The sequence below is a fragment of the Salvelinus alpinus genome, chromosome 14 (genome assembly GCF_045679555.1).
Source record: "Salvelinus alpinus chromosome 14, SLU_Salpinus.1, whole genome shotgun sequence".
Classification (NCBI taxonomy): Eukaryota; Metazoa; Chordata; class Actinopteri; order Salmoniformes; family Salmonidae; genus Salvelinus; species Salvelinus alpinus.
In genome coordinates, this window is record NC_092099.1 from 12936473 (window position 1) to 12962788 (window position 26316).

General features: G+C 44.1%; 1 protein-coding gene across 6 annotated transcripts in view; it reads left to right on the forward strand.

The window, feature by feature from the left end:
* Positions 1-26316, forward strand: part of LOC139538438 (protein TANC1-like) — a 179659-nt gene that overhangs the window by 92082 nt on the left and 61261 nt on the right. For all 6 annotated transcript variants that reach the window (XR_011667741.1, XM_071340458.1, XM_071340459.1 and 3 more), the window contains 3 exons: positions 13795-13934; positions 16391-16619; positions 21194-21508. Coding sequence is in view for 5 of the 6 variants with exons in the window: in XM_071340458.1 (XP_071196559.1) it covers positions 13795-13934; positions 16391-16619; positions 21194-21508 (684 nt within the window). In the remaining variant the exon portion in view is untranslated. The remainder of the gene's footprint in view (positions 1-13794; positions 13935-16390; positions 16620-21193; positions 21509-26316) is intronic.

Below are 26316 nucleotides of genomic sequence, written 5' to 3' on the forward strand. Positions count from 1 at the left end.
CTGAAAGGATGGGACTCCACCACTTAACACACCCTGTAACTCTTCTGATGTCAAGTCTCGCACACCCAAATACCTTTTTGCAGCTGCCACCACAACCTCAATTTTCTGCGACTTACGTTCCATCCCTGCAGTACAGTTGATAACCATTACTATAAATGTTAAAAATCCAATCTTAGTGAAACATATACAGTGGGGAGAACAAGTATTTGATACACTGCCGATTTTGAAGGTTTTCCTACTTACAAAGCATGTAGAGGTCTGTAATTTTTATCATAGGTACACTTCAACTGTGAGAGACGGAATCTAAAACAAAAATCCAGAAAATCACATTGTATGATTTTTAAGTAATTAAATTGCATTTTATTGCGTGACATAAGTATTTGATACATCAGAAAAGCAGAACTTAATATTTGGTACAGAAACCTTTGTTTGCAATTACAAAGATCATACGTTTCCTGTAGTTATTGACCAGGTTTGCACACACTGCAGCAGGGATTTTGGCCCACTCCTCCATACATACCTTCTCCAGATCCTTCAGGTTTCGGGGCTGTCGGTGGGCAATACGGACGTTCAGCTCCCTCCAAAGATTTTCTATTGGGTTCAGGTCTGGAGACTGGCTAGGCCACTCCAGGACCTTGAGATGCTTCTTACGGAGCCACTCCTTAGTTGCCCTGGCTGTGTGTTTCGGGTCGTTGTCATGCTGGAAGATCCAGCCACGACCCATCTTCAATGCTCTTACTGAGGGAAGGAGGTTTTTGGCCAAGATCTCGCGATACATGGCCCCATCCATCCTCCCCTCAATACGGTGCAGTCGTCCTGTCCCCTTTGCAGAAAAGCATCCCCAAAGAATTATGTTTCCACCTCCATGCTTCACGGTTGGGAGGGTGTTCTTGGGGTTGTACTCAACCTTCTTCTTCCTCCAAACACGGCGAGTGGAGTTTAGACCAAAAAGCTCTATTTTTGTCTCATCAGACCACATGACCTTCTCCCATTCCTCCTCTGGATCATCCAGATGGTCATTGGCAAACTTCAGACGGGCCTGGACATGCGCTGGCTTGAGCAGGGGGACCTTGCGTGCGCTGCAGGATTTCAATCCATGACAGCGTAGTGTGTTACTAATGGTTTTCTTTGAGACTGTGGTCCCAGCTCTCTTCAGGTCATTGACCAGGTCCTGCCGTGTAGTTCTGGGCTGATCCCTCACCTTCCTTATGATCATTGATGCCCCACGAGGTGAGATCTTGCATGGAGCCCCAGACCGAGGGTGATTGACCGTCATCTTGAACATCTTCCATTTTCTAATAATTGCGCCAACAGTTGTTGCCTTCTCACCAAGCTGCTTGCCTATTGTCCTGTAGCCCATCCCAGCCTTGTGCAGGTCTACAATTTTATCCCTGATGTCCTTACACAGCTCTCTGGTCTTGGCCATTGTGGAGAGATTGGAGTCTGTTTGATTGAGTGTGTGTACAGGTGTCTTTTATACAGGTAACAAGTTCAAACAGGTGCAGTTAATACAGGTAATGAGTGGAGAACAGGAGGGCTTCTAAAAGAAAAACTAACAGGTCTGTGAGAGCCGGAATTCTTACTGGTTGGTAGGTGATCAAATACTTATGTCACGCAATAAAATGCAATTTAATTACTTAAAAATCATACAATGTGATTTTCTGGATTTTTGTTTTAGATTCCGTCTCTCACAGTTGAAGTGTACCTATGATAAAAATTACAGACCTCTACATGCTTTGTAAGTAGGAAAACCTTCAAAATCGGCAGTGTATCAAATACTTGTTCTCCCCACTGTACATCTTGTTCTTGCCTTGTCAAGGGACGCCATTTAACCAGCTGTCACAATCTCCGTACAATCAGAACGAATGTAGTGCTCAACAGTGCATCCCACTTATAAAGCAGCTGCTTCTTCTTGACGTTCTTCTTTATCAAACGCTACCGCAACGCTTTTCAATTTCAAACAAGCGCTCTCTTTTCAACCACCATCCACCGTCTCGCTTCATGAGCCTGATACCCTTCAGCAGCCTCCACTCGGCCTCTTGCCTCCTGAACGACGTCATTACTGGTTCAAGAGACAGCACGCAGTTTTATCAAATAAGCTACTTCTATGCAAATGTTGTTGATCAGTACTATAAAATAAGTCCCAAATGGAAGGGAAACCGATTCAGATGTTTTTATCTGTAGCCCCATAAAATCATCCAAAACACACTCAATTACTCAATGCATGTATTGAATGGAGGTGGCAGGTAGCCTAGTGGTTAGAGCGTTGGACTAGTAACCGAAAGGTTGCTGGCTCGAATCCCCAACCTGACAAGGTACAAATCTGTTGTTCTGCCCCTGAACAAGGCATTTAACCCACTGTTCCCTGTTATCCTGTCATTGTAAAAAAAAAAAAAATTGTTCTTAACTGACTTGCCTAGGCTACATCTTGAGTTTATTGATAGAGATTTACCATTCAAATAAATGATTACCATTATGTTGTTTAGAAGTTAGATTGGTAAAAACAAATTCAAATTGATTGTATGATTGTATAATTGATTCATTAATACAAACATGGCTGTCCATGAAAACTGCTGACATGAAAAGATGTCCAACGATTGAACAGAGCATTAGCTGAGTTTATCTGTCTGCATCAAGTGCCATTCTGTGACTTTGGTTCATTTCTTTTTTGGCCTTGGTATCGCTTTGGTATTGAGTATCATGATGGTATCGAGAATCATGATACTATACCTGGTATCGGTAAAAAATGATGGGTCATGCACTACTTATGAAGCATATTTAGAACTTTTATTATTAAAAATCATTAAATACGTAAAATACCATCAAAACGGAGAAAAATATTGTGATGTGATATTTTGGCCGTATCGCCCAGCCCTATTTGACGGTGCTGGATACATATTTTTACATGAACTCGCTTATAAAAACAGCAGCTCTTTGCTTTAGTCGTTAACGGTCTCTCTTTAGTCGTGGTTTTAAATTGTGTTTTGAAATCAACTATCAACTTTGCTGTGCCCTCGAGGAGGCTGCAGACACAGTAATCTGAGCTATCCGATTGGCCAGCGGTAGGCCTATAGCTGCACACTTGATTTGCTCTCCGGGCCCACCGGATAGGCAGAGTTTGTACCTTCAGACACATACAATTATACAAAAAATGGAACACTTTACCTACCCGGCATGCAGGGCTGCTGAATCAAGTGCACCTACCGCCAAGAGCGCAAGACTACTTAAAAAAAGTAGGAACGCAAGGTTTTATCGTTGGGTTTTTTATAGAAATGTTTGACGATCGACCGGTCAATCGACCGGTTGGTGACCACTGACTTAGGCTATATCACAGGACATACTTCACAAGACATGGTTAGACAGACATATTGGTTTACTGTAGATAGGCCTAGGTCCTACAGTGCATGGCAGTCATGCATTAGGCTTGATACGATCTTAACTGGTAGCAGGACTATACGTAATTCAATATTACAGTCTATTTACCACCTGTTTTATGATTCTTTATTTCCGTCCTGTGGCTATTCATGGAGTTTGTGTGATGGGGCACTTTTTGCCAAAGCCCTTTTACATGACGACATACAATGTGTGTGTGTGTGTGTGTGTGTGTGTGTGTGTGTGTGTGTGTGTGTGTGTGTGTGTGTGTGTGTGTGCTCCATTAGAGCTTCATTTGTCCAACTGAAGGCCTCTCAACCCTATAGGATGAAGGTATGAGCATTCCTCCCATATAGAAGTAGATGACACTAAAGCCAATATCAGTTTTCTGTTGTCTGTAGACAACAGCCTAGCCCCCCCCACCCCTGTGTAGCCTAGGCCTAAACCACTGGAGAGAATTGGTTTCAGCGATGAGTGCAAAGAGCCACTAATGGCATTTGTGTGCTACTGTTTGACGGTCATGGACCCATACCTCTGTAGTCAGTGTTTCCCCTGCATTCATTTAGCACCGCACCTGCTAATTATTATGCATTTTTTCAACTACATTTTCGGGATGGAAAAACGCATTCAGTGTAAACTTAAATGACTAAAACCAGTCAAAGTATGTAGAAAAGATAATTGATGTATATATGTTTTATTCATATAATCTTTGAGAACTAGAAATCACCCAAATAAAAGCTAGGCAGTCAGGGAGAATTGAAAATGATGAATTTAATAGTATTTTCGGCATGGCTGGATTACGGACGGGGAATGCCAGGTACATGCCCAAGGGCCTCGGTGTGGGTCCCCGTTGGTTTTGTTATAATGTTTGTGCATAAAAACACATAATTAGCCATGGCAAAATGCATAGAATTGCAGGAAATTAGATTTCACTCTGCAAAATCTTCTCTCAGCTCCATGGAAAAATGTATAGAATAGCAGGAATTTGCTAATTCTTCTCTCTACCGATTTAAGCTGCGCTGCCCAAACCCGCCTCTCGCCCTTCCAAGACCGTTGCCACCTCAGCAATGTTTTTTTTAGGGGAAACACTATTTTTTTCTTTCAAATGCGTTGGTCAGGGTATAATGAACTGAAAAGTGTACCCAAAAGGTAGGTTGCGTCCCAAATGGCACCCTATTCCCTATATATTGCACTACTTTTGAACAGGGCCTATATAGGTATTAGGTCATGTAGGGTGCAATTTAGAATACAGCCTGGCATTCCGAGACACTGAGGGGAGGATTTGATAAGACATCTCCAGTTATGAACTTTGAAAGTTTTGATTTAGACAAGTGCTTAGAAAAGCATATTGCAAATCCTGTGCACAAATCTGTTTACATCCCTGTAAACGTGTAACCACGCCAGCCCAGTACCTCCATATCTGGCTTCTTCACCTGCGGGATCGTCTGAGGGGGAGAGGAGTGCGGAGGAGTATTTCTGTCTGTAATAAAGCCCTTTTGTGGGGATAAACTCATTTTGATTGTCTGGGACTTGGCTCCCCGGTGGGTGTACCTGGCTCCTAAGTGGGTGGGCCTATACCCTCCCAGGCCCACACATGGCTGCTCCCCTGCCCAGTCATGTGAAATCCATAGATTAGGGCCTGATTAATTTATTTCAAATGACTGATTTCCTTCAGTGAACTGTAGCTCAGTAAAATCTTTGACATTGTTGCATGTTGCGTTTATATTTTGGTTCTTTGGATTTATCTAGAATTTCATCAGTCCAGAATTGTTTTTATTTTTACACGACACACCCTGAAAAGTTTCAACAGGCACATGCTTTATAATAACAATTGCACATTTTTGGACATAATGGAATAATGAACAAATAAATCAACAACGTTCACCTTTGTTCTCGACTCCTCTGCTGTTAAAACAAAGCACTGTTCCATCTCTGGCTTCGTAATGAGGAGGAGTGTTCCAGTGTCTCTGCTGCCCCACAGTCCCACTGATTAGCTTTGATTTGTTGTCATAGGGATGATGTAAGGCTGCTGTATCTCATGCATACGTAATGTGCAGATTTGTTTTCATTACAGGTATTATGGGTATAAATGCCACAGCTGTCAGGATAGCCATGCAGCTGCATCATTACTGCCTAAAGTGTTGCGGCTCAGCGCGGTGACCCCAATTTCACAAAGCACACACGGTGGTACACAGCACGTCAGTTGTCCCAGTTAGTCTCCGACTGGCTTGGAAATGATAACAGGTTGCCATTTCAATCAGAGACTTTGCCATTTCACTTCTGGTGGGTCACACTGTCGGCCGTTTCTTATCAGTCTAGTGTTATTTTTAATGGGAAGTGTTAAACTGGTTAAATTACAACTTCAGGGTTACAGTATATGGAGCCTATCTATGAGTGCGGCTCTTCTATGCCAGAACTGAGGTGTGTGTCGCGGTGTCTTCGGTGTGTGTCAGTGTGTCGCTAAAGTGCCTGAGCCATCATTCCATGCCCAGAGGCCTGCCCACGGCCGAGCTTCCACAAACCTACAGAGACATGGAGACAGGAGAGCACAGAGATGCCTTCTTTATAGGATCCTAATAAGAGCCAGGAGCTGTGGAGGTGACTGGTGAGTGGACCTGTCACCTCAGAGCACGAGTGTGTGCCAAATGGCTCCCTATTCCCTATAGTGTACTACATTTGGCCAGAGCTAGTACAGTACACTAGTATACTATATAGGCAATAGGGTGCCATTTGGGACGCATACCCCTTGTTGTGCCAGCTCTGTGATGACTAAACTGCACAGCCTCAGGTAAAAGAGCCTGGCAGCATTAAACACAGTCAAGGCAGGTTCTGCCTGAGAGCACCGCTAGCTAGCTCCCAGCTTTCTCTATTTCTCTCTCCCTCTCTCGCTAACTAGCTCCCAGCTTTCTCTCTTTCTCTCTCCTAATCTCTCCCCCTCTCGCTCCATACTCGGTGAATAGCACAGCCTACATGTTTGTTTGACATGCTTCTTACTGAATGATCCTTCCTAAGGCGCCATAACCATGATTCATGTCCATTTTCGTAAGGGGCACAGGTCACTCCTCCCAGGAGCAGGGGTCATCTAATTAAAGCTCCTGTCACATCGAAAGAGATGCATTAAGAGACGCATTAACCATATCTACATGTACATACTACCTCAATCAGCCTAACTAACCGGTGTCTGTATGTAGCCTCGCTACTTTTATAGCCTCACTACTGTTTTTCACTCTTTTTACTGTTGTTTTTATTTCTTTACTTACCTATTGTTCACCTAATATATATTTTTGAACTATTGGTTAGAGCCTGTAAGTAAGCATTTCACTGTAAGGTGCACCTGTTGTATTCGGCGCACGTGACAAATAAACTTTGATTTGATTTGATTAATATGTCCTCTAGTATAGCTTGGATATAGACTGGCTAGAAGGACACTCCCGTCAGTGTCAAAGGTTAGTCTATATTCTACAAACTGTCCTGTTTTACAGGTAGCATGTTTATCTCCCCTCCCCCTGGATGGACGGCCCCACCGTCAACAACACACATTAGCGATCACACAGATAATAGCCAATGTCACATTGAAGGCAATTAAGCCCAGATAAGACTTCAGAGGCTATCAAATTTGCAATTGCCGTGAATGCTCGGGTGTGGAGATAGCTAGGAGATCACAGCCAATGAAAAGGGACCGGTAGGTAGTACACCAGAGTATACAGGAAGGATGGACCATTTGAGAGAGGATCTGCCTGGAGATAAAATGCTCTGCCCAAAGACTCCCCAGACAGACAGTGTGTAATTATGATTTACTTTGCGTCTGTGCTTCAATCCCCACCAGCCTCTAGCCCTGCTGCTGTTGACTCTCGTCTGGTCCAGACCCCAGCTCCAGCACAATCACAGGTTGCGTCCTAAATAGCAGCCTATTCCCTTATAGTTCAATACTTTTGACCAGAGCCCAGTACACTATATAGGGAATAGAGTTTGCTTTGGGACTCAGCCACAGACAGGACAAAGGTAGTGATTGCTCCTCAGAGGCAGGTGGATCTTTAGAGCTTTAGAGGAGCCACTGATGGAGCGGCCTGTCACGGTCCGGTAATAAAGGGCTCCCTGATGGATGCAGGTCGCAGCATCGCCCCGGCCCAAACCCTCCATTTGGCCTGATTGCTGCTGAACCTGGTTCTGATGTGGGAGCCCACCAGGGCCCGTATTCACTATGCATCTCAGAGTAGGAGTGCTGATCTCGGAATTTTTTTTTCTGTGGCTCAGTTGGTAGAGCATGGTGCACGCAACACCAGGGATTATGGGTTCGATTCCCCACTCGGGCTCCTATATGAAAACTGGATGCATGACTGTAAGTTGCTTTGGATAAAAGTGTCTGCTAAATTGGCAAATATTATATACACTGAGTGTATAAAACATTAACAACACCTTCCTAATATTGAGTTGGTGGACCATTCTTGATACACAAACTGATGAGAGTGAAAAGCCAAACAGCATTGCAGTTCTTGAAACAAGCTGGTGCGCCTGGCACCTACTAACATTCCCCGCTCAATGGCATTGACATTTTTTGTCTTTCCCATTCACCTTCTGAATGGCAGACATTCACAATCCATGTCTCAATTGTCTCAAGGCTTAAAAATCCTTCTTTAACCTGTCTCCTCCCCTTCATCTACGCTGGTTTGAAGTTGATTTAACAGGTGACATCACCTGGTCAGTCTATGTCATGGAGAAAGCAGGTATTCCTAATGTTTTGTACACTCAGTGTATGTTACTTTGAGACACTTTGAATATGGTCCCTGGTCAGGTCTGGGAGGAAACAGTGGCTACCTGGAAACAGTGGTGCAGTAAATGACAGTAACTGGTAAAGAATGCGGTGTCGTAAACAGTGGCGTTGATGTGACGCTGACATGCTTTGTACTGCTGTTATACTGACAACATGGTGGGGTTTGCAGTAGCACCAGCTGCATGCATTTACTCACATTGAGCATGCGGCTGGTGTTACATTTCACTCCGATTTGAGTCGTTAGATAATTTTTGTCCTTTAATAATGTGTTTATTGTATTCCAATTAGGTTTCACCAGTTAGTTTTCAACTCTGAAATCAAGGTCACTCTTTATCAGGGCCTAAAATTAACACCCGCCATCTGCCAAATGTGGGTAGATTTTGGCATTGGTGGGCATTGAATACAAATAGTCAAGTATGATCACATTTATTGAAAATAAATTGAATTGAAATAAATTCTGCAGTAGCTGTTTTTCAAAGTATTTCCACCGTTTTGTTTCATAGCTGGTAAATGAATCGCGGAAAGTCAAAGAACTACAAATCCTATGTTGCCTATTTCATCTCGCGCTGCAATGCTGCCTGGCTGCGGGCTGTGTTGAGTGAAAGATTCCTTTTTAGAAGCTCTGCGCACAGGCATAAAAGTTGGTCTAATTTACTTGAAACGAATGTCTACTAAAGTGAGATTTTGTCCTTGTGTTTCTTGGCTATTTACATTGTTTTGTTCACAAACTAGGTTGTTTTTCTATGTTTGAGTTACAACTGCTAGGGAAGAGAAAACGCTTCTACTAGTCAGACTCAACCTCACAGGCACAAACATGACCTGAGTCTCGCTACCACGGTAACCTCCCACCCTTAAAGGTAAACACTTTTGTCTCATCTGTGATATTTAAAAAAGACTCGGGTCACAAAAAGACTCAGGTCGTTGGTGTAATTTTAGCGGCAAATGTTTTTATTTTGGCTGGTAAAAAATCTGGGTGGCTGGTAGATTTTTAAATCTACCTTCCACAGTGGCTGGTGAACCAAAAAGTAAATTTTATGCTTTGCTCTTACCCATTCCTAACTGCAGCTTGAAAATCAGTTTTTTTTCCTGGATCAAAATGGGGCTTAGGTGGTGGGTGTGGCGGTTGAGTGGCAATGGGCGTAGCCAATGGGCGTAGCTAATGGTGCGGTTGCCGACCTGAACATTTTAGAGGCCCACCTGTTGGCCGCAGTGATAAAATGTAGCTGTTTAAAAATAATGTCCTGCAATTGTACACATTTTACCATGTGGCGGAGACAACTTTTTTAGATATATATATTTTGTTTTACTTAGGTGGACGCTCAAGACTTTTCTATGCAGAAAAAAACCCATTCAAATCCCAGTATATAAACATTTCAGCTGTTGAAATGGGGGGAATGATATCAATGTCAATGCAGCGGCTTATAGACAGCAGTATTCATAGGAAAACAAATGGGAGTCAGTGATTCACAGGCCCATTATTTATAACAGAACATTGTGAACTGAATTAAATGTTTAACGTAGGCTGCTGGGGCATTGAAAGGGCACCTGTTAACAACCTGTGCAGACATTGCAGAGGTAACAGATGTCTCCTGGCTGGCTAGTGCTCTGTATCTGTCTTGCTGGTACTGCTGCACACTGAACGGAACAGAGCTACATTACAGTATAGTATGAACCAGCAACCAGTCATATGGGTCCTGGTCAAAAGTAGTGCACTATATAGGGAATAAGGTGCCATTTGGGTAATATCCTTACACTTACATCTCTCCTTGCCTGGCAGAAACATGACCAACGTGTAGGCTAGCCTACTAAAGGGGTGTGGGGATGGTGTGTAAAAGACATCACGCCGCTTGCTTAGCGAGTACCACTTCCCCCCGATTCGGCACATACCTGGTGCAAACTCGGGACCTCTGCCTTGCTAGCACACGTGACCACCCTCCTGAAGCTTCTTACCAGTCAGCGCCATGAGAAAAGATAGCTATTCTGACACTTCAGGCTGAGGAGTAAGTTTCACACATCCCCATGTGCAACAGGTGCACTCCTTAGTATGCAAATATATTGCAGACTTTGGAGAAGAGAGAAGTCAGCCAAGCAGTGTTTGTGTGAAAGGAGTGAAATTAAAATGAATTGAAATGAGTTATAGTGCAAAAGAGGGGAGAGGGGGTGGAGTGGAGGAGGAGAAAGAGTAGGGAGAAGGAGCGTTGGTGGAGGGGTCTCCTTGGTTAATAATGAGTAATGAGATATTCCATCATTTCTCTCCTTCCCTCCCCCTCTCTTGACTCTCCCTCGTTCCATTTCACCACATGTATTGCTCAACTAGGTTGGAACCACAGAACTAAAGGCATCATTCCAGGATTAGAACATCCTCCCTTTCAACCAATATGCTGTAGCATTTCTGCCCACAGTATGATGGTAATACAACCTTTGCAAGGGAATTAGAGAAGTAAGCATGTTCACGGTAGCAGAGTGGTTTCTGCAGGGGGTCAGAAGTTGCCTCTGGTTTTGAGTTTAGCGTTAAATCAAATCAGCATAGATTGCGACCATTACCAGATTTCATATGAATGAAATGGTTAGATTGTTCTTGCTTCCGATGCCACCACAGAAGTAAATAATATTGTGTGTGCCTTTGTGTGTTCGTTCATGTATGGTGGCATTAGTTTTGACTTCATTACGTCTTGGCAGTACATTATGTGGCTGGACGGGTTTGTATTTAATCAGAGGGACTGCCATCATTATTAATAACTGGAAGAGAGAGAGAGGGGGGGGGGGGGGGGGGGGTGTCTGATCAGAATGCAGGGTAATAACTTACTGTAGTCCAGGCCTTGCACTGCCCTTAGGGGGGATAGCCCCCCCGTATGTGGAGCCATATTCCCCTGGCTCCTCATGTACATGCTGAGGTAATGTACATACAGAATACCAGCAGCATCCCCCAGTTGAGGAAGAGACATGAACAAAACGCATCAGTGATTTGTATTTTCCTGCAACTTTCTGAAACAGCACAGGAATGCCCATCTGTTTGTGTCTGTGTGTTATCAAGGCACAAGGCGAGACCCAAATGCAGACACAGGAGGCAGATGGTTGGAGTCTTACAATGTTTAATAATCCAAAGGGGTAGGCAAGAGAATGGTCGTGAACAGGCAAAAAGGTCAAAACCAGATCAGAATCCAGGAGGTACAGAGTGGCAGACATGCTCGTGGTAAAGGCAGGCAGAATGGTCAGGCAGGCGGGTACAAAGTCCAGAAACAGGCAAGGGTCAAAACCGGAAGTACTAGAAAAAGGAGACTGCAAAAAGCAGGAGAACGGGAAAAACCGCTGGATGACTTGGAAACATACAAGACGAACTGGCACAGAGAGACAGGAAACACAGGGATAAATACAAGGGGGAAAATAAGCGACATCTGGAGGGGGTGGAGACAAGGACAGGTGAAACAGATCAGGGCGTAATGTGTGTGTGTGTGTGCGCGTGCGCATATGTCTACACTACCGGTCAAAAGTTTTAGAACACCTACTCATTCAAGGGTTTTTCTTTATTTTTTAAAATGTTCTACATTGTAGAAAAATAACACATATGGAATCATGTAGTAACCAAAAAAGTGTTAAACAAATCCAAATATATTTTATATAGCCACCCTTTGCCTTGATGACAACTTTGCACACTCTTGGCATTCTTGGCACTGTTCCTAGGCCGTCATTGAAATAAGAATTTGTTCTTAACTGACTTGCCTAGTTAAATAAAGGTAAAATAAAATAAAAAATTATCTCAACCAGCTTCACCTGGAATGCTTTTCCAAAAGTCTTGAAGGAGTTCCTACATATGCTGAGTACTTGTTGGCTGCATTTCCTTCACTCTGCGGTTTTGGGGAATGTGGAGGCCAGGTCATCTAATGCAGCATCCCATCATACTCCTTCTTGGTAAAATAGCCCTTACACAGCCTGGAGGTGTGTTGGGTCATTGTGCTGTTGAAAAACAAATGATAGTCCCACTAAGCCCAAACCAGATGGGATGGCGTATCGCTGCAGAATGCTGTGGTAGCCATGCTGGTTAAGTGTCCCTTGAATTCTAAATAAACCACTTACAGTGTCAACAGCAAAGCACCCCCACACCATAACACCTCCTCCATGCTCTACGGTGGGAAATACACATGCGAGATCATCCGTTCACTCACACCGCGTCTCACAAAGACACGGCGGTTGGAACCAAAAATTGCGAAATGTAAAAAATAGTCAAATTAAAGAAAAACCTTTGAATGACTAGGTGTTCTAAAACTTTTGGCCGGTAGTGTACATGTGTAGCTGTTAGCGATGATGATAACCATGTTCTGGTAGAAATGGAAAGGCCTTCCCAAAAACCTCCTCAATTAAATGTTAACTGCAAAGTAGCATATGCCTACCTGGCAGAATGATGTCTTAATTATTTGCATCAATCCAGTAGCCATTTGTTTAGCAAACTCTGCAATCACATGAGCGCTACAGAAACATTGCTAACCAAACAACGGTCTCTTGCTGGTGCGCACTTGCACTAAACTCTTTGATTTTTCCCAGACCTCAAAAGTGGTCTCTTGATGTGGTTTAAGCATTGTTGTTGACTTAGAACGTCCGGTTTTGTTGTTTTTCTTTTTAAAAAAGTGTGGTTTTGAGAGCAAAAATATGAAAACTTAAACCTGGAAAAACAAAATGGAGAAAATGTAATTTGGGGTAAAACTTAACGGAATGAGGCAAAACATGTAACAGATTTTATAGATCGCTAAAGATGTATCGGTTTGCAGTGAGCTTGTAAGTCAATACTTTGTTAGCTCATGCTTTATTGATAATGAGAAGCAATATGTGCATTCTTTGAAACATCACTAATACAGACAGTAGGCTACAGGTGTAGGATCTTTTTTTGATCACCCAGCACAGCATGAAATGCAAACTTTTAGTATATTCAATGTTTATAAATGCTTATACATTTTGTAATTTCCACTTAAAAATGTCAGACTTGATTTGCCCTAAAAATTGAAAATGTATCAACCCCTACAAAAATGTCCATTAATTATAATCCACACAATACCTCACATTTCCTGTTGCTGCAGGATTATTTTCCTGCTGTGAGAAACTGGTCAAATTAAGATCCTATATCTGTATATGTAAGAGGATTTAGGACAGTAGCATCCAACGCTTGTCAATATGAAATTTGGCCCCAGAAATATAAAATATTATCCACCCAACACAAGCAGTAGCGAGGGGCAACAACCGAAGTTAGAAGCGGAAGCCTTTTTGTATTCGGTTCTTCATTGATATTCGGATGCTATGTGAGTGAGGGCTGTAAACAATGAGCAGCAGCACCGAGCAGAATGGCACCCTGGACGTGTTGCAGAGAGACAGGCACAGTCACAGCATTCCTAATGAGGCAGGCTGAACCTGCGTAGCCTGCAGAGTACTGCCTCTGTACTGCACTGAGCTGTACTCTGCTGTGCTGCACGCTGGCTGTATCCACCTCTGTGTCAGTGTGTGTGCCTCTCTGCCTGGCTGCGCAACCCCAGCAGCTGTGTGTGTCTGTCTGTGTGTGTGTGTCTGTGGGTATGTGGGCGTGCAGCAGGGGCTCAGCCGGTCACTGGCCCTGGGTTGGCCTGCATGGGAATATTAACATGATTTATTTCTCATCTCTCACACAGCAGAGCTGCAAGCTGAGAAAGAGCCAAACTCCTCCTCCTCCCCTGCCACTCAGGAGCTGATGACAAGGCTGGGATTCTTACTGGGAGAAGGGATCCCAGGCACGGCTCGCATACCTATGGAAGACAAGAATGAAAAAAAGGTATTTCATTTCCCCGGCAGCTGCTGCAGCGGCCGCACAACCAGAGATAGAGAGATAGAAGGAGGGAGGGGAGGGGAGAGTGTGTGAAAAGAAAGGAAAGAAGAAAGGATGCTTTTTTTGGTGCAGTTTGTCTTTGCCTTGGTTCTTTGGACTTGGATTAAAGTCTCACTACTACCACGGGAATGATACTAATTGCAGCAGATAAGGGTAACTCTAACCTCAACATGTTCTCAGATGTGTTTTGTGTGTGCACAAAGTGAATGTTTGGTTAAGTAATCTACTGTAGTGTGTTGGTGTATGAGCCTGAGGTATCCAGTGTGATGGTCTTAGGGTAACTTGAGTGGCTCTTGCAGGGGCACTTGAGTATGTAATACGAGTGTACGTGCTTACGTCCAGAAATAGAGTTATGTCAAGTCTTCGGCTCAGTTTGTTTTGCTCTGCTAATTAGTCCGGGGCTCAGCGTAAGAGCAGAGCACTCCTTTGATTTCCCTCTACACGCATCACGCTTCTTTGGCACATTTTGGGCCAGAATCATTCATTTAAGTCACTTTAAGCTTATATTCCATGAATCATCTTCATTCATCGAGATGTCAAGGTGAAAAACCCAAGAAATCAGTGCAACAATGGGTTTGGGCTGTTTTTTGTCAAGCAGCAGCCTTGAAGGATGTTCTTCTCTGTGCTTCAGAGAGAAACACCTGGAGGCGTTGATCGTCTGTTAACTATTCGCTCTCCCATTTACTTCTACACAGCTGTTTTACTATCGAAGTTTAAACGCGTCGTCTGTTTATTCTGCCCTAGAGTAAATGCCATTAAACTATTATGTCATCAGTGTGGTATGTTGTCTGGTGTTAGTTGCCTTAGCCGTTTCTCCACATTGCATGGGCTGTAATCTTTAGGCAACAAACGGAAGAAAACAGACTGAAACAGGAAGGAATACCCAGACTTGTCCAAGAAGAGACGCTCATTTTTGTTTTCCCGTTGCAAGTTTTTTCTTTTGTGTGCCCTTATCAATATGGCCATGGCCTGAATTTAGCTGGCGTTGTTCTCCAGAGTGCTAAGTTATGATGTAGATGGGAAACGATGAGGAAGAGTTAGCCATTTGGTGAGGAACTGTTTGCAGGCTGCAGGGCTTCATCCCAAATGGCACCCTATTCCCTATATAGTTCACTACTTTTGACCAAAGCCCATAGCCCAAAGTTAGTGCAGTAAAAAGGGAACAAGTTGCCATTTGGGACGTAGCCCGTGGATCTCGCCAGGGAGGAGGCATGTAGCACACCGCTAGGCGCTAACGCTAACCCCAGCCATCAAGCCCCCATCCTGTCTTATATACATACTGGATGGAGGAGAGGGAGGCAGGCAGCTGAGAGGACAATATAGGGGACAAACCTAGAGTTTGGCGTTATGTCATTAGCACTTGAGTACCAGGAAGAGCATGGTGATCAATCATGGGCTGAGCTCTTCTGGTTTTAGTCTCATTGTATGGCCCATATTGCAAGTTGTCATTCAGTTGTTCAAGTCTTGTCTGAAAGTGCTGATCTAGGATCAGTTTAGCCTTTTAGATCATAATGAATCAGATTAGTTCGGAAAGGAGGGATCTGATCCTTGATCAGCACTCCTACTCTGAGATATGAGTTCTGGTCTCATTTTGGACTTGATTTTGCTGTTTTGAAAGCCTCGCTTTGTTTACCGAGCGAGCTCATGCCTTCAGCTTGTGTGTCATGCTCACATGTGAACTGCTTATGTTTGTCCAGGAATTTGCGTTGCTTGCACATGATTCTGGTTATTTGCTTTGGTTAAAAAAAGCTAATTGACTTGGATCATATTTTCCGGTCTGCTCCCATATAAGGAGAAAAGCTCTTTATTCCCATGTGAAAAATATGAACATGTTTTTATTGTTAAACTTTATAGCTATGAAATTCCATTCATACTAATTGCTGTAGTATTCTTTACTTTGCTCAACCCTCCTCTCTCTGCTCTCTCTCTTCTATCATGTTTTACTATATGATGATGATAATGATGACGACTACAACGAATTCATAGACCTATGTGTTTTTATTAACAATGTATTTCAGGAATACACTGAGTATACCATACATTAGGAACACCTTTATGATATTGAGTTGCCAGGTGTCGCCTGGCACCAACTACCATACCCCGTTCAAAGGCACTTAAATATTTTGTCTTGCCCATTCACCCTCAGAATGGCACACATACACAATCCATGTCTCAGTTGTCTCAAGACTTAAAAATCCTTCTTTAACCTGTCTCCTCCCCTTTATCTACACGGATTGAAGTGCATTTAGCAAGTGACATCAATAAAGGATCATAGCTTTTACCTGGATTCACCTGGTCAGTCTATGTCATGGAAAGAGACATGTTTTGTACACTCAGTGTAGATTTGACTGCCATGTGGGATCAGTGAAGCCAAATAAAATATGTTTCTCCTCCTCCTGCAGTGCTCAGTGACTGGTCAGGGTATCAGTCCCTGCTCCAGTCTGACCAGTAGCACGACGTCCCCCAGCACAGAGAGCCCGTGCTCCACCCTGAACAGCAACGCCAGCCACAGCCTCAGACACAGCAGCAGTGGTCACGGCAGACCTCCCCTGAGTCACTCCAGCCCCTGTGGGACCATCACCATCACCAGCCCCAGCTCCACACTCGAGAGCAAGGACAGCGGGATCATAGGTGAGAGACACTTGGACTGCTTGTCAGTCACTCAGTCCCCGTCCCGTCCCGTCCCGTCCCCCCCACACTCTATGTAGTGCACTACTTTTCACCAGGGCCTCTCTGGTCAAAAGTAGTACACTATAGGGAATAGGGTGCCATTTGGGACACAATCTCACTCACTCCGTCATTCAGTCCCCAGCACTCAGCCTTTCCTCAGTACTATTCACATTATGCACAATGCCCACAGGAGTGGACCTAGAATGTCCCATGACACTAGCATCATCAACAGGATAACTCTGCATTACCCTGACCACTCCAATCTAGCATTAATAACACATACAGTATATACTTATAACCTTCATTTAATCCAACATCTTTGTTTTACCCTTGTATGGATGCTCTGAATGAAAAGTGTACGTGTCAATGTTGTTCCTCTACTTTGTCAGTGTCTGTTTTATCAGTTCTGTATTGAGCTGTTAGTGGTGTTTTAGAGAGTAGTGGTGGTGACAGTTTCAACAGCATGTTGACTTCTCTGTTCGTCTGGTAGCACTGACTTTAGGAGATTTGGGGATTTACACAGGCTGACAGGAAGATGAGTTATCACTGTATTAATTTCCTCTGGGGTTTCTGCTTAAAGGTCTCAGGGACAGTGAAACCTACTAGAAATCCATTCGGAAATCTTGAACCTGGGCCTACATAGCCGTTTGTCACGAAAGTCTTTTTTTCTCTGGTTGGTGACGTTCATTTCTCAAGGCTCCAGTTGATTTGGACCAAACTAGGACAAAAGCAGTTAACCTTCTCTTTCTTTCCGAGGTGTCTAACTAGGACATCGAGATTCTATCCCCTATTGTACGGTCACCCAGGTAGACAGATTAGGCCTATATGAAGATAAAATGAAGATAAAAGACAACCTGTTACAATAGCTGATCTAAATGACAAATGGTAAGCTGTTGTCGAGATCGTGGCCCTTTATGTGGCCAAGCCAGACTTGGTTTGTTGGCAGTGATACATCTCCCGAATGCAAATCCTGTGCAAATCCTGTTGACATAATTGATTACTGTGACTTATTTTCCCCCTAGCCCCCAGTGCAATATCACAGCTGCTAAATAATTCATGCTGGCTGTGATATTGTATCTGCCATAGTGAAGCAGCGTGAATAGCGCGTTGCCGTGCCTACCTACTGCCTACCTAACTACAGTACCGTCCAGGTTGAGACAGAGAGCTGCATCAAGCATCTCAGAGTAGGAGTGCTGGTCTAGGATCAGCTCCTCTCTGTCCATGTCATTTTATTTATTGTGATCGAAAAGGCAAAACTGATCCTAAATCAGCCCTCCTAGTCTGAGACGCTTGACACATAGGCCTATGGCCCAGCCTACTTAAGATCACTGGGACCTACTTCTTCTTCGGTGGAATGAATACTGTAGAACTCTATGCCTCTAGCTGAGTCAAGCAGCCTAAAGGTTTCTTCTTCAAACACATATAATTCTGTTTGGGAGCAAAGGACAAGCTATAACATTGGTCCGGAACATTGCCCCCAGTGAGTAGGTCTTCTGGATTATTTAAAAGGCAGAGAGAGAAGCCAAGTAGCCTGCGTTCCATATGGCACAATATTCCATAGGGCTCTGGTCAAAAGTAGTGCACTATGCAGGGAATAGGGTGCCATTTGGGACGCAGTGTCCGTGAGACTGATTCCCAGCTCTGATGACTACTATTCGGGGCCTTTGAAATGGACTGTGGAAGAAGCAGGATAAGATAAGTCAGGGAATCAATTACTTCGAAAGCCCATATTCATTTGACTGATTTTTTAAACAGCACGTTGGGTGGGATGGTGTGGAGCCCTGATGCAGAGTGACATATGAAAACCCTCAGCTGCTGTTGTGGTGTGGCACCCAGGGAAAGGAGGGCATCCGAAAGAGGAGGCTTAAGAGTGTCATAGGAATGGTCATAATCAGTTATTCATGTTGTAAATAATAGTCCTAATCAGTTATTCATGTAGTAAATAATGGTCATAAGCAGTTATTCATGTAGTAAATAATGGTTCTAATCAGTTATTCATGTAGTAAATAATGGTCATAAGCAGTTATTCATGTAGTAAATAATAGTCCTAATCAGTTATTGATGTTGTAAATAATGGTCATAAGATGTTATTCATGTAGTAAATAATGGTCATAAGATGTTATTCATGTAGTAAATAATGGTCATAAGCAGTTATTGATGTTGTAAATAATGGTCATAAGCAGTTATTAATGTAGTAAATAATGGTCATAAGCAGTTATTCATGTTGTAAATAATAGTCCTAATCGGTTATTCATGTTGTAAATAATGGTCATAAGCAGTTATTCATGTTGTAAATAATGGCCATAAGCAGTTATTCATGTTGTAAATAATGGATCATAAGCAGTTATTCATGTTGTAAATAATAGTCCTAATCAGTTATTCATGTAATAAATAATGGTCATAAGCAGTTATTCATGTTGTAAATAATGGTCATAAGCAGTTATTCATGTTGTAAATAATGGTCATAAGCAGTTATTCATGTTGTAAATAATGGTCATAAGCAGTTATTCATGTTGTAAATAATGGATCATAAGCAGTTATTCATGTTGTAAATAATAGTAATCAGTTATTCATGTAGTAAATAATGGTCATAAGCAGTTATTCATGTTGTAAATAAAGGTGCTATGTGTCACGGCCGTTAAAAGAAGAGGACCAAGGTGCAGCGTTGTGCGCGTATATTTTCCTTTTATTAATAAAAATGACGCCGAACAAAACAATAAACACTACAAAAACAAACCATGAAGCTAAAGGCTATGTGCCCTAAACAAAGTCAACTTCCCACAAAGACAGGTGGAAAAAAGGGCTACCTAAGTATGGTTCTCAATCAGAGACAACGATAGACAGCTGCCTCTGATTGAGAACCACACCCAGCCAAACACAAAGAAATAGAAAACATAGAACATAGAATACCCACCCCAACTCACGCCCTGACCAAACCAAAATAGAGACATAAAAAGGATCTCTAAGGTCAGGGCGTGATACTATGCATATTATGTTAATTTTTATCCTTTTTAATTGTCATTTCACAAAATGTCCATAATATTTCTGCCGCTAATAGTGGAATAATAGTGTTTCACAGTATTACTTACTCACCAGTGTTGTGATTGGCTGTGATATTCGCCTTGGTGGGCTGGCTTCTGTTGTCAAAATGGGAAAACTGTTTTGACTTTGTGGCTGTGTTATCTAGTGGAAACCCGGGGTAAGTGGCCAATATAGAAATCGCTCAGTCATTTCCTGGTTGCAAAAATTCTACACTGTTTGCTCAATTTCAGTTTATGTGAGAAAACAAGCCCTGGATAGTGTAGGGAATCATTGTACCATCTAAATCGCTGTGAAATATCTTTTCAATAACAAAAAATATAATTTTTTACAGCTGTTTGAAGCTGGTCGACCAAAACCGAAAGTAAAAGGCTCAAGCGTGATGCTGTAAATCATGGTCATAACCATCTATTCATGTTATAAAGCAGAGGAGCAAGGAGACAATAAAGCACCTAGTGTAAAGATAGAAGGCTATTTTACCTGTTCATTCACACCACTTTGTTCCATCTTTGTGATTCATTAAATTATGCTTATGAGCGAGTATCAAATGTTACAAAATTGGGTGATTTCTGAATCGCTGAATATTTGCACAAGCAAGCATCAGGTTAGTTATCCCAGATGTATTTGTTATGTTAATGTTAGGGATGATGCAACACACAGCACCGTTCAGAAATCCAGATTAGCTGTGTTGTACAGAAGGTCTACTCTAATGCTCCCGAAAACAGACGCGGTCCCATTTCTCTGACTGTAGCCATTTGTGCATCCCAAATGACACCCTCTTCCCTTTATAGGGGATACAGTGCCATTTGGGATGCATCCCCCTGTTTGGGAGCCCAGCTGCCAGTCGGTGGCTTTTGCTTTTCCCCTCAGCTTTTAGTGATTGTATTTAGCATGACCAGCCAGGCCTGAGGAGAGGATTAAAGGGGATTTGCTTTCATGTAAGCAAACACCTGTCTTAACTCTAAAATAGAAGTCGGCTTTTCTTCACACCAGCCCCCCTTTTTCTCCCTCCTAAATCTTGTGTTCTCGTGGTCTCTTCATATAAGAGGACCTGACCTGTATATGTAGGGCTCGTCCCAAATTTCACCCTACTCCCTACATAGTGCACTACCTACAGTATGGGCCTTGGTCAAAAGTAATCAACCTCAGCTTGACCATGTTATGTTGGACGGATGATACTGTTTGGAGGCAAACATACTTTATGTACACTATTATTAAAGCAGCTTTCGAGGAATACTCCATTCAGCAGGCCTTTGATAAGGAGGGAAATAATGGTGGTTAAAACCAAGCTGAAAAAAAACTTTCTAGGGGGAAGCTGGATTGAGGAAATGAATGCCATAAATCTACCCACCCTTGCCATCGCTGGATAGCTCTCATTAGTTGGAGCTAAATGTAGCGGTAAATATCAGATCAGGTGGAGGGTGTTGATAAAGGTCAATGAAAAAGAGATTGAGCGCTAAAGACTCATAACCCCTCTCCCTCCCTCCCTCCCTCAGCCACCATCACCAGCTCCTCAGAGAATGATGACCGCAGCGGCTCCAGCCTGGAATGGAGTAAAGATGGCAGCCTGAGGAGCAGCGCGCACCATGGCCTGGCTCCCAGCGTGCGGGTCGATACGTGCTCTCCCGTGGCCGAGGAAGACCCCAGCGGGCCCACAGAGACCACCGCCCTGTCCAGGACAGAGTACCCAGCAGGGGCCGCAGGAGGAGCAGCAGCAGCAGGACCAAGCCACCCACCAGAGGGCCCCGTTCCATACCCCACAGCACACACCTCCTCGTCCCTCATGATGCCACGGCCCAACTCTGTCGCAGGTAAGAACACTTTTCTCCAGGTGCTTCATGATGTGGAGAAGGGTTTGAGTTATCTGGACTTGTACACTGGTTTGAGTTATCTGCACTTGTATACTGGTTTGAGTTTGGTATCGGGTCATCAGAGGAAGGGCTCCTAGATCCTTGCTCAGAGAATCCTCCTTCAAATGTGACTCGGGAGTTTAATTGCAGATTGGTTCATCTTGACTTTGTTTCTGCATTATATTCTTAGTAAGATATCTTGACCTGGAAAGGAGGGTGTTAGTCTGAGACCCTTTTATAACACAACAGTTTTGGTGCTTCACAGAACATCCTGACCCAGGTCCCCCAAAAAGCCAGCTTAGTCACAGTGCCCTGTGTGAATGTGGAGCTGACTGACACACAACTGTGTCCTTTCATTTCCCAGCTGAACAAGTGTGAGAGGGAGATGGAGAAGAGAAAGCGGGGGGGGGGGGGGGGGGGGCAACGACGAGTCTTTGACGTGTCAATTCAGCAGAGCTAGAGGAGCCTTGTTATTGGGAGGTAAGGTTGTTAGTGCCGTTTCTTCAGGAGGACGGGAAGTGGATACCGGGGGCAGCTGTTTAGTGTTGTGACTTGGGTTCACCATGTTGGAGCAGAGAGCAGAGGACAGAGGGGTGTCTGGCTGATCCGTTCTGCATTCCTCACGAAACAGGCTGTTGTGGCTCTGCTCTCCATGTCCACACAGCTGTCATACCCCCTTTTCCTCCTCTCTCTCCTCTGCCTCTCTCTCTTTCCTTTCCTTCTATCTCTCTCCCTCTTTCTCCCCCTCCCCCACGCTCTCTCTCACTCCCTTCCCCTTCTCCTCCCCCACTCTCTCTTCCTCCTACCATCTCTCTCCCTCCCTCCCTCTCCCCCTCTCTCTGCTCTTGACCTTGGCCCTGTTTCCTCAACTCCCCACGCACCATCCTTCTTTAAAATGCAACCCCCTGGATATGTGCTTTTAGCAGGGAGCTGCTGTGCTCCACTTATATGCCATGGTGACGGGAGATTGAAAGCCTGGCAGGATGCATTGTGTTAGCATGTAGGGAGTGTTTCCTGAGCTTCCGTCCCAAATGGCACCCTATTTCCTATGTAGTGTGCTACTTTTGACCAGAGCCCTATGGGTGGCTTTGGTTAAAAGTTGTGCACTACTTAGGGAATAGGGTTGCCATTTGGGACGCGCAGCCGGAGTGTTTCTACATGAGTGTTTCTTGCTGTTGCCAGGCTGCGAAGGGCTTTGGTTTAGCCAACAACAGTCCTTTGGCTTTGATCTGGGTTTGGTGAGATGAGATCTTACTCTACATGGGGACCCAGAGAGCACTCCTCCAATATTGCTACTGCCCTTATCGATTTATAGATGTGTTACTGTCAGACGACATGCTTTCCGCAAAGCTACTGAGCCCCATCTGTTCTGTCAGGAGAGCTCCTCTCATAAATAGAAACTCATTCCATTAGTTATCAAAAGCTTTGGAAAGCAATGGAATCATCTTCAATCCATTTGCCTTTGATCAGTCGTGTGTGTGGGTGGGGGGGTTGTGTGTGTGTGTATGTGAGAGGGAGAGAGGGAGGGAGAGAGGGAGCGTGAGAGAGAAAGAAGGAGATAGAGGGAGGGAGGGAGAGAGAGAGGGAGATAGATAGAGAGGGAGAGAGAGAGGTGTAGTGCATAGAGAGAGAGAGAGAGGGAGGGAGGGAGAGAGAGAGAGAGAGGGAGAGAGAGAGAGAGAGAGAGAGGGAGAAAGAGAGTTTGAGTGTGTGTGTGTGTGTCCTACAGCTAGCTGCATACATAGTGGATTTCACACGCTGTTTGCTCTAAGTGACCATTAGTCTTTACTGCGTGCTGACAAATCTATAACCTTGCCATATAAAGAATATAGAAGTGCATACACGGCATTGTGTAGAAAATTCACAAACACCTCTCTCAGTTAACCACCTAATTATTCCAATAACCCATAACCTGTTTTACATCTCCTGTTGTTTTGGTCCGACGTAGCTCCAACAGCATGGATGGACACACTCCTAAACACCCAGACTCACGGACACCCACTACCTCGTAAAGCTAACAGCCCAGGACCCAACGGCCCCTTCTTTGCTCTAGTTTGTAGGATGATGTCACTGTTATGCAGTATTGCCCCCGAGGACTGAGCTGGATTCACGCCTCTGATTTTATGGTTGGTTACAATGCCCTGGGAGCTGACAGCAAGGACATGGAAAGACAAGCTCATTTATGGTCCAAATGAACCTACTCTGTCACCAGGGGCCAGGGACACGGACGTTAACGTCCTTATTCATCAGAGTGGGGCTTGGGTTGCGTCCCATACGTACACGCTCAAATCACAATCTTGTTTTATACTAACAGTCCCGAAAACGAGGTGTTGGAATTCCCTCCAAGCCAACCTACAACCCCAGGACCTGTTGTTCCTGGAGGAACAACAGGTCCTACAAATAGATGAACAGGTTGTTGAGACATGTAGCTGTTTCTAGTTGTCACCCAATGTCACTAGTTTGCGTTAGCTTATGAAAGGAAGCATGTGGTTTTACTTCACACACACACACCCCCTGTTTGTTTGCTGTTGTATTTGTGTTGTTGCTTAGTGTCTCCTCTCTGTGTTATGCGTTTTGTCCTACATTGTTTTGTTTTTCTATTCCAGGCCTGGCCGTCATTGTAAATAATAATTTGTTCTTAATTGACTTTCCCGGTTAAATAAATATGGTGCACTACATAGGGAATAGGGTGCCATTTGGGACTCAGTTGATGTTTTTCTCCTGGCTCTTTTATGAGAGGGCTAGGGATCTGTTATGCGCGGCTGGCTCCGTGGGATATATGGAATGTCTTAATTGGGTTGATAGATGGTGTGTACACGTGCGTGACTGTATGCGTGTGATAGAGAGAGACGGAAGGAGTGAAAAGAAAAATCACCCATTCACTTCTTTCCCCATGATGAACATTGCGTTGTGCTTTTTTTAAGTCACGAGGAAGTTGGATGAAGCCATTATAATTGATTGCTTACCCAAATGACACCTTGTTTACTATATATTGCACTGCTTTTGACCAGGGTTCATAGGGCTCTGGTCAAAAGTTGCGCACTACGTAGGGAATCGGGTAGCCTTATCTATAGCTTTATACCACACAGTCCCTATGGAGAGCATGACAACAGCCCCCAGTCATCCAGCGGTAGCCAACCAGCCAGAGCCTACAGGACTGATGATCCTCTGTAGGACACACTGAGAGTGAGTGATGGGGGAAGTGAGGGACGGGCAGAGTGATGGAGAGAGAGGAGTGGTGAGCAGAATGATAGAGAGCGAGCGAGAGGGACAGAGGTGGAAATCCAGGCCGATGGCGGAGAGGAGAGGAGTCGTAATGAAATTGATGCCAGAGTGCTGAAAGTCACGCTGTCATTGATTGGAGTGCCTTAACACGCTCTGAGGCAGAGTTCCTGCCAGGAGTTAGGCTAGTGCTGTCTCTCTGCTGCTCTGCTGGCTCATCGTTGAACCGTTAAGGACTAGACACACATAGAATGTCAGCCGTGCACAGTAGTTGCTAGGTGTCTACGAACGGTGGCGATTCAATATGTTCGGAAATTAAAAGAAAGTCACATCTGATGTTATGTGGTCAGAGGGGATAGGACCAATGCTTTTAACCGTCCGTCGCCACAGCCTGTTTTGTCCTTTAGACTTCTCTCTTTCTGAACTTATGTCCCCTTCTCAGGTTGTTGGAGGTTATTTAGCCCGGGAACAAAGGGTATTTTTCTCTGGGGGTGAATTAGTGGGATTGGTGCATCTGTCCAATGCCAATCAACCAGTGTCCCACAGCGCTGTTAAAATGTGAGATATGCACAGGGAATATATCTGTGTTGCTCAGAAGTGTCATTTGCACTGTGTGTGTGATTACAGCGGACACCGTGACTGGCCTGCTGCCATAGAGCTGCTGCTGTGGGAAATCCAGGCAGCACTGTTTGCTCATTAAGCTGTGGCTAACTGGCTACGTCCAGGTCCATACCAATACACCACCTGTCTGAGTGAGAATACGGAAACCAAAATCTTACTCATTTCACCAAACCACCAAATGTATTTGCTCTGAGAATAAATGGCCATTTTGCAGTTTTCCCAGGGCAGAGCAGGACATAGTAGACCCACCACGAATGCACAAATATACTTTGTCCAAAACACAGACAAACTAAGAACTACAATATGAGAGTAGTTTTAACACTATCCTCCTCTGCAGATTGTTTTGTCTGACCCTGCTGGAAGACTGGACTTTTGACATGGGGATATTTGCCTATTTCTGCACATTTTTTATTGAATCTCGTGGCTTGTAAGCCATGGAATAAATCCTTAATTGTATTATCTCCCAGCAGGACATGTCTGTAAAGCTGCTTTCTCCTCCATTCATTCTGCATAGCAAAACAATTGCATATATATATACACTGAGTGTACAAAACATTAAGGGAGTTGCACCCCCTTTTTCCCTCGGAACAGCCTCAATTAGTCGGGCATGGACTCTACAAGGTGTCAAAAGCGTTCCACATGGATGCTGTCCCATGTTGACTCCAATGCTTCCCAAAGCCGTGTCAAGTTGGCTGGTAGTGGATCTCTACTCTGAATAGCTCGTACCATCTCATCCCACAGATGTTCAATTTGATTGAGATCTGGTGACTGGGCAGGCCACTGCAGTAAGCTGAATTCACTGTCATGTTCGTGGAACCATTCCTGGACAATCCTAGTCTTGTGGCATGGGGCATTATCCTGCTAAAAAGATCCATTCGCAGATAGATACACTGCTGCCGTGAAGGGATGCACCTGATTGGCAATGA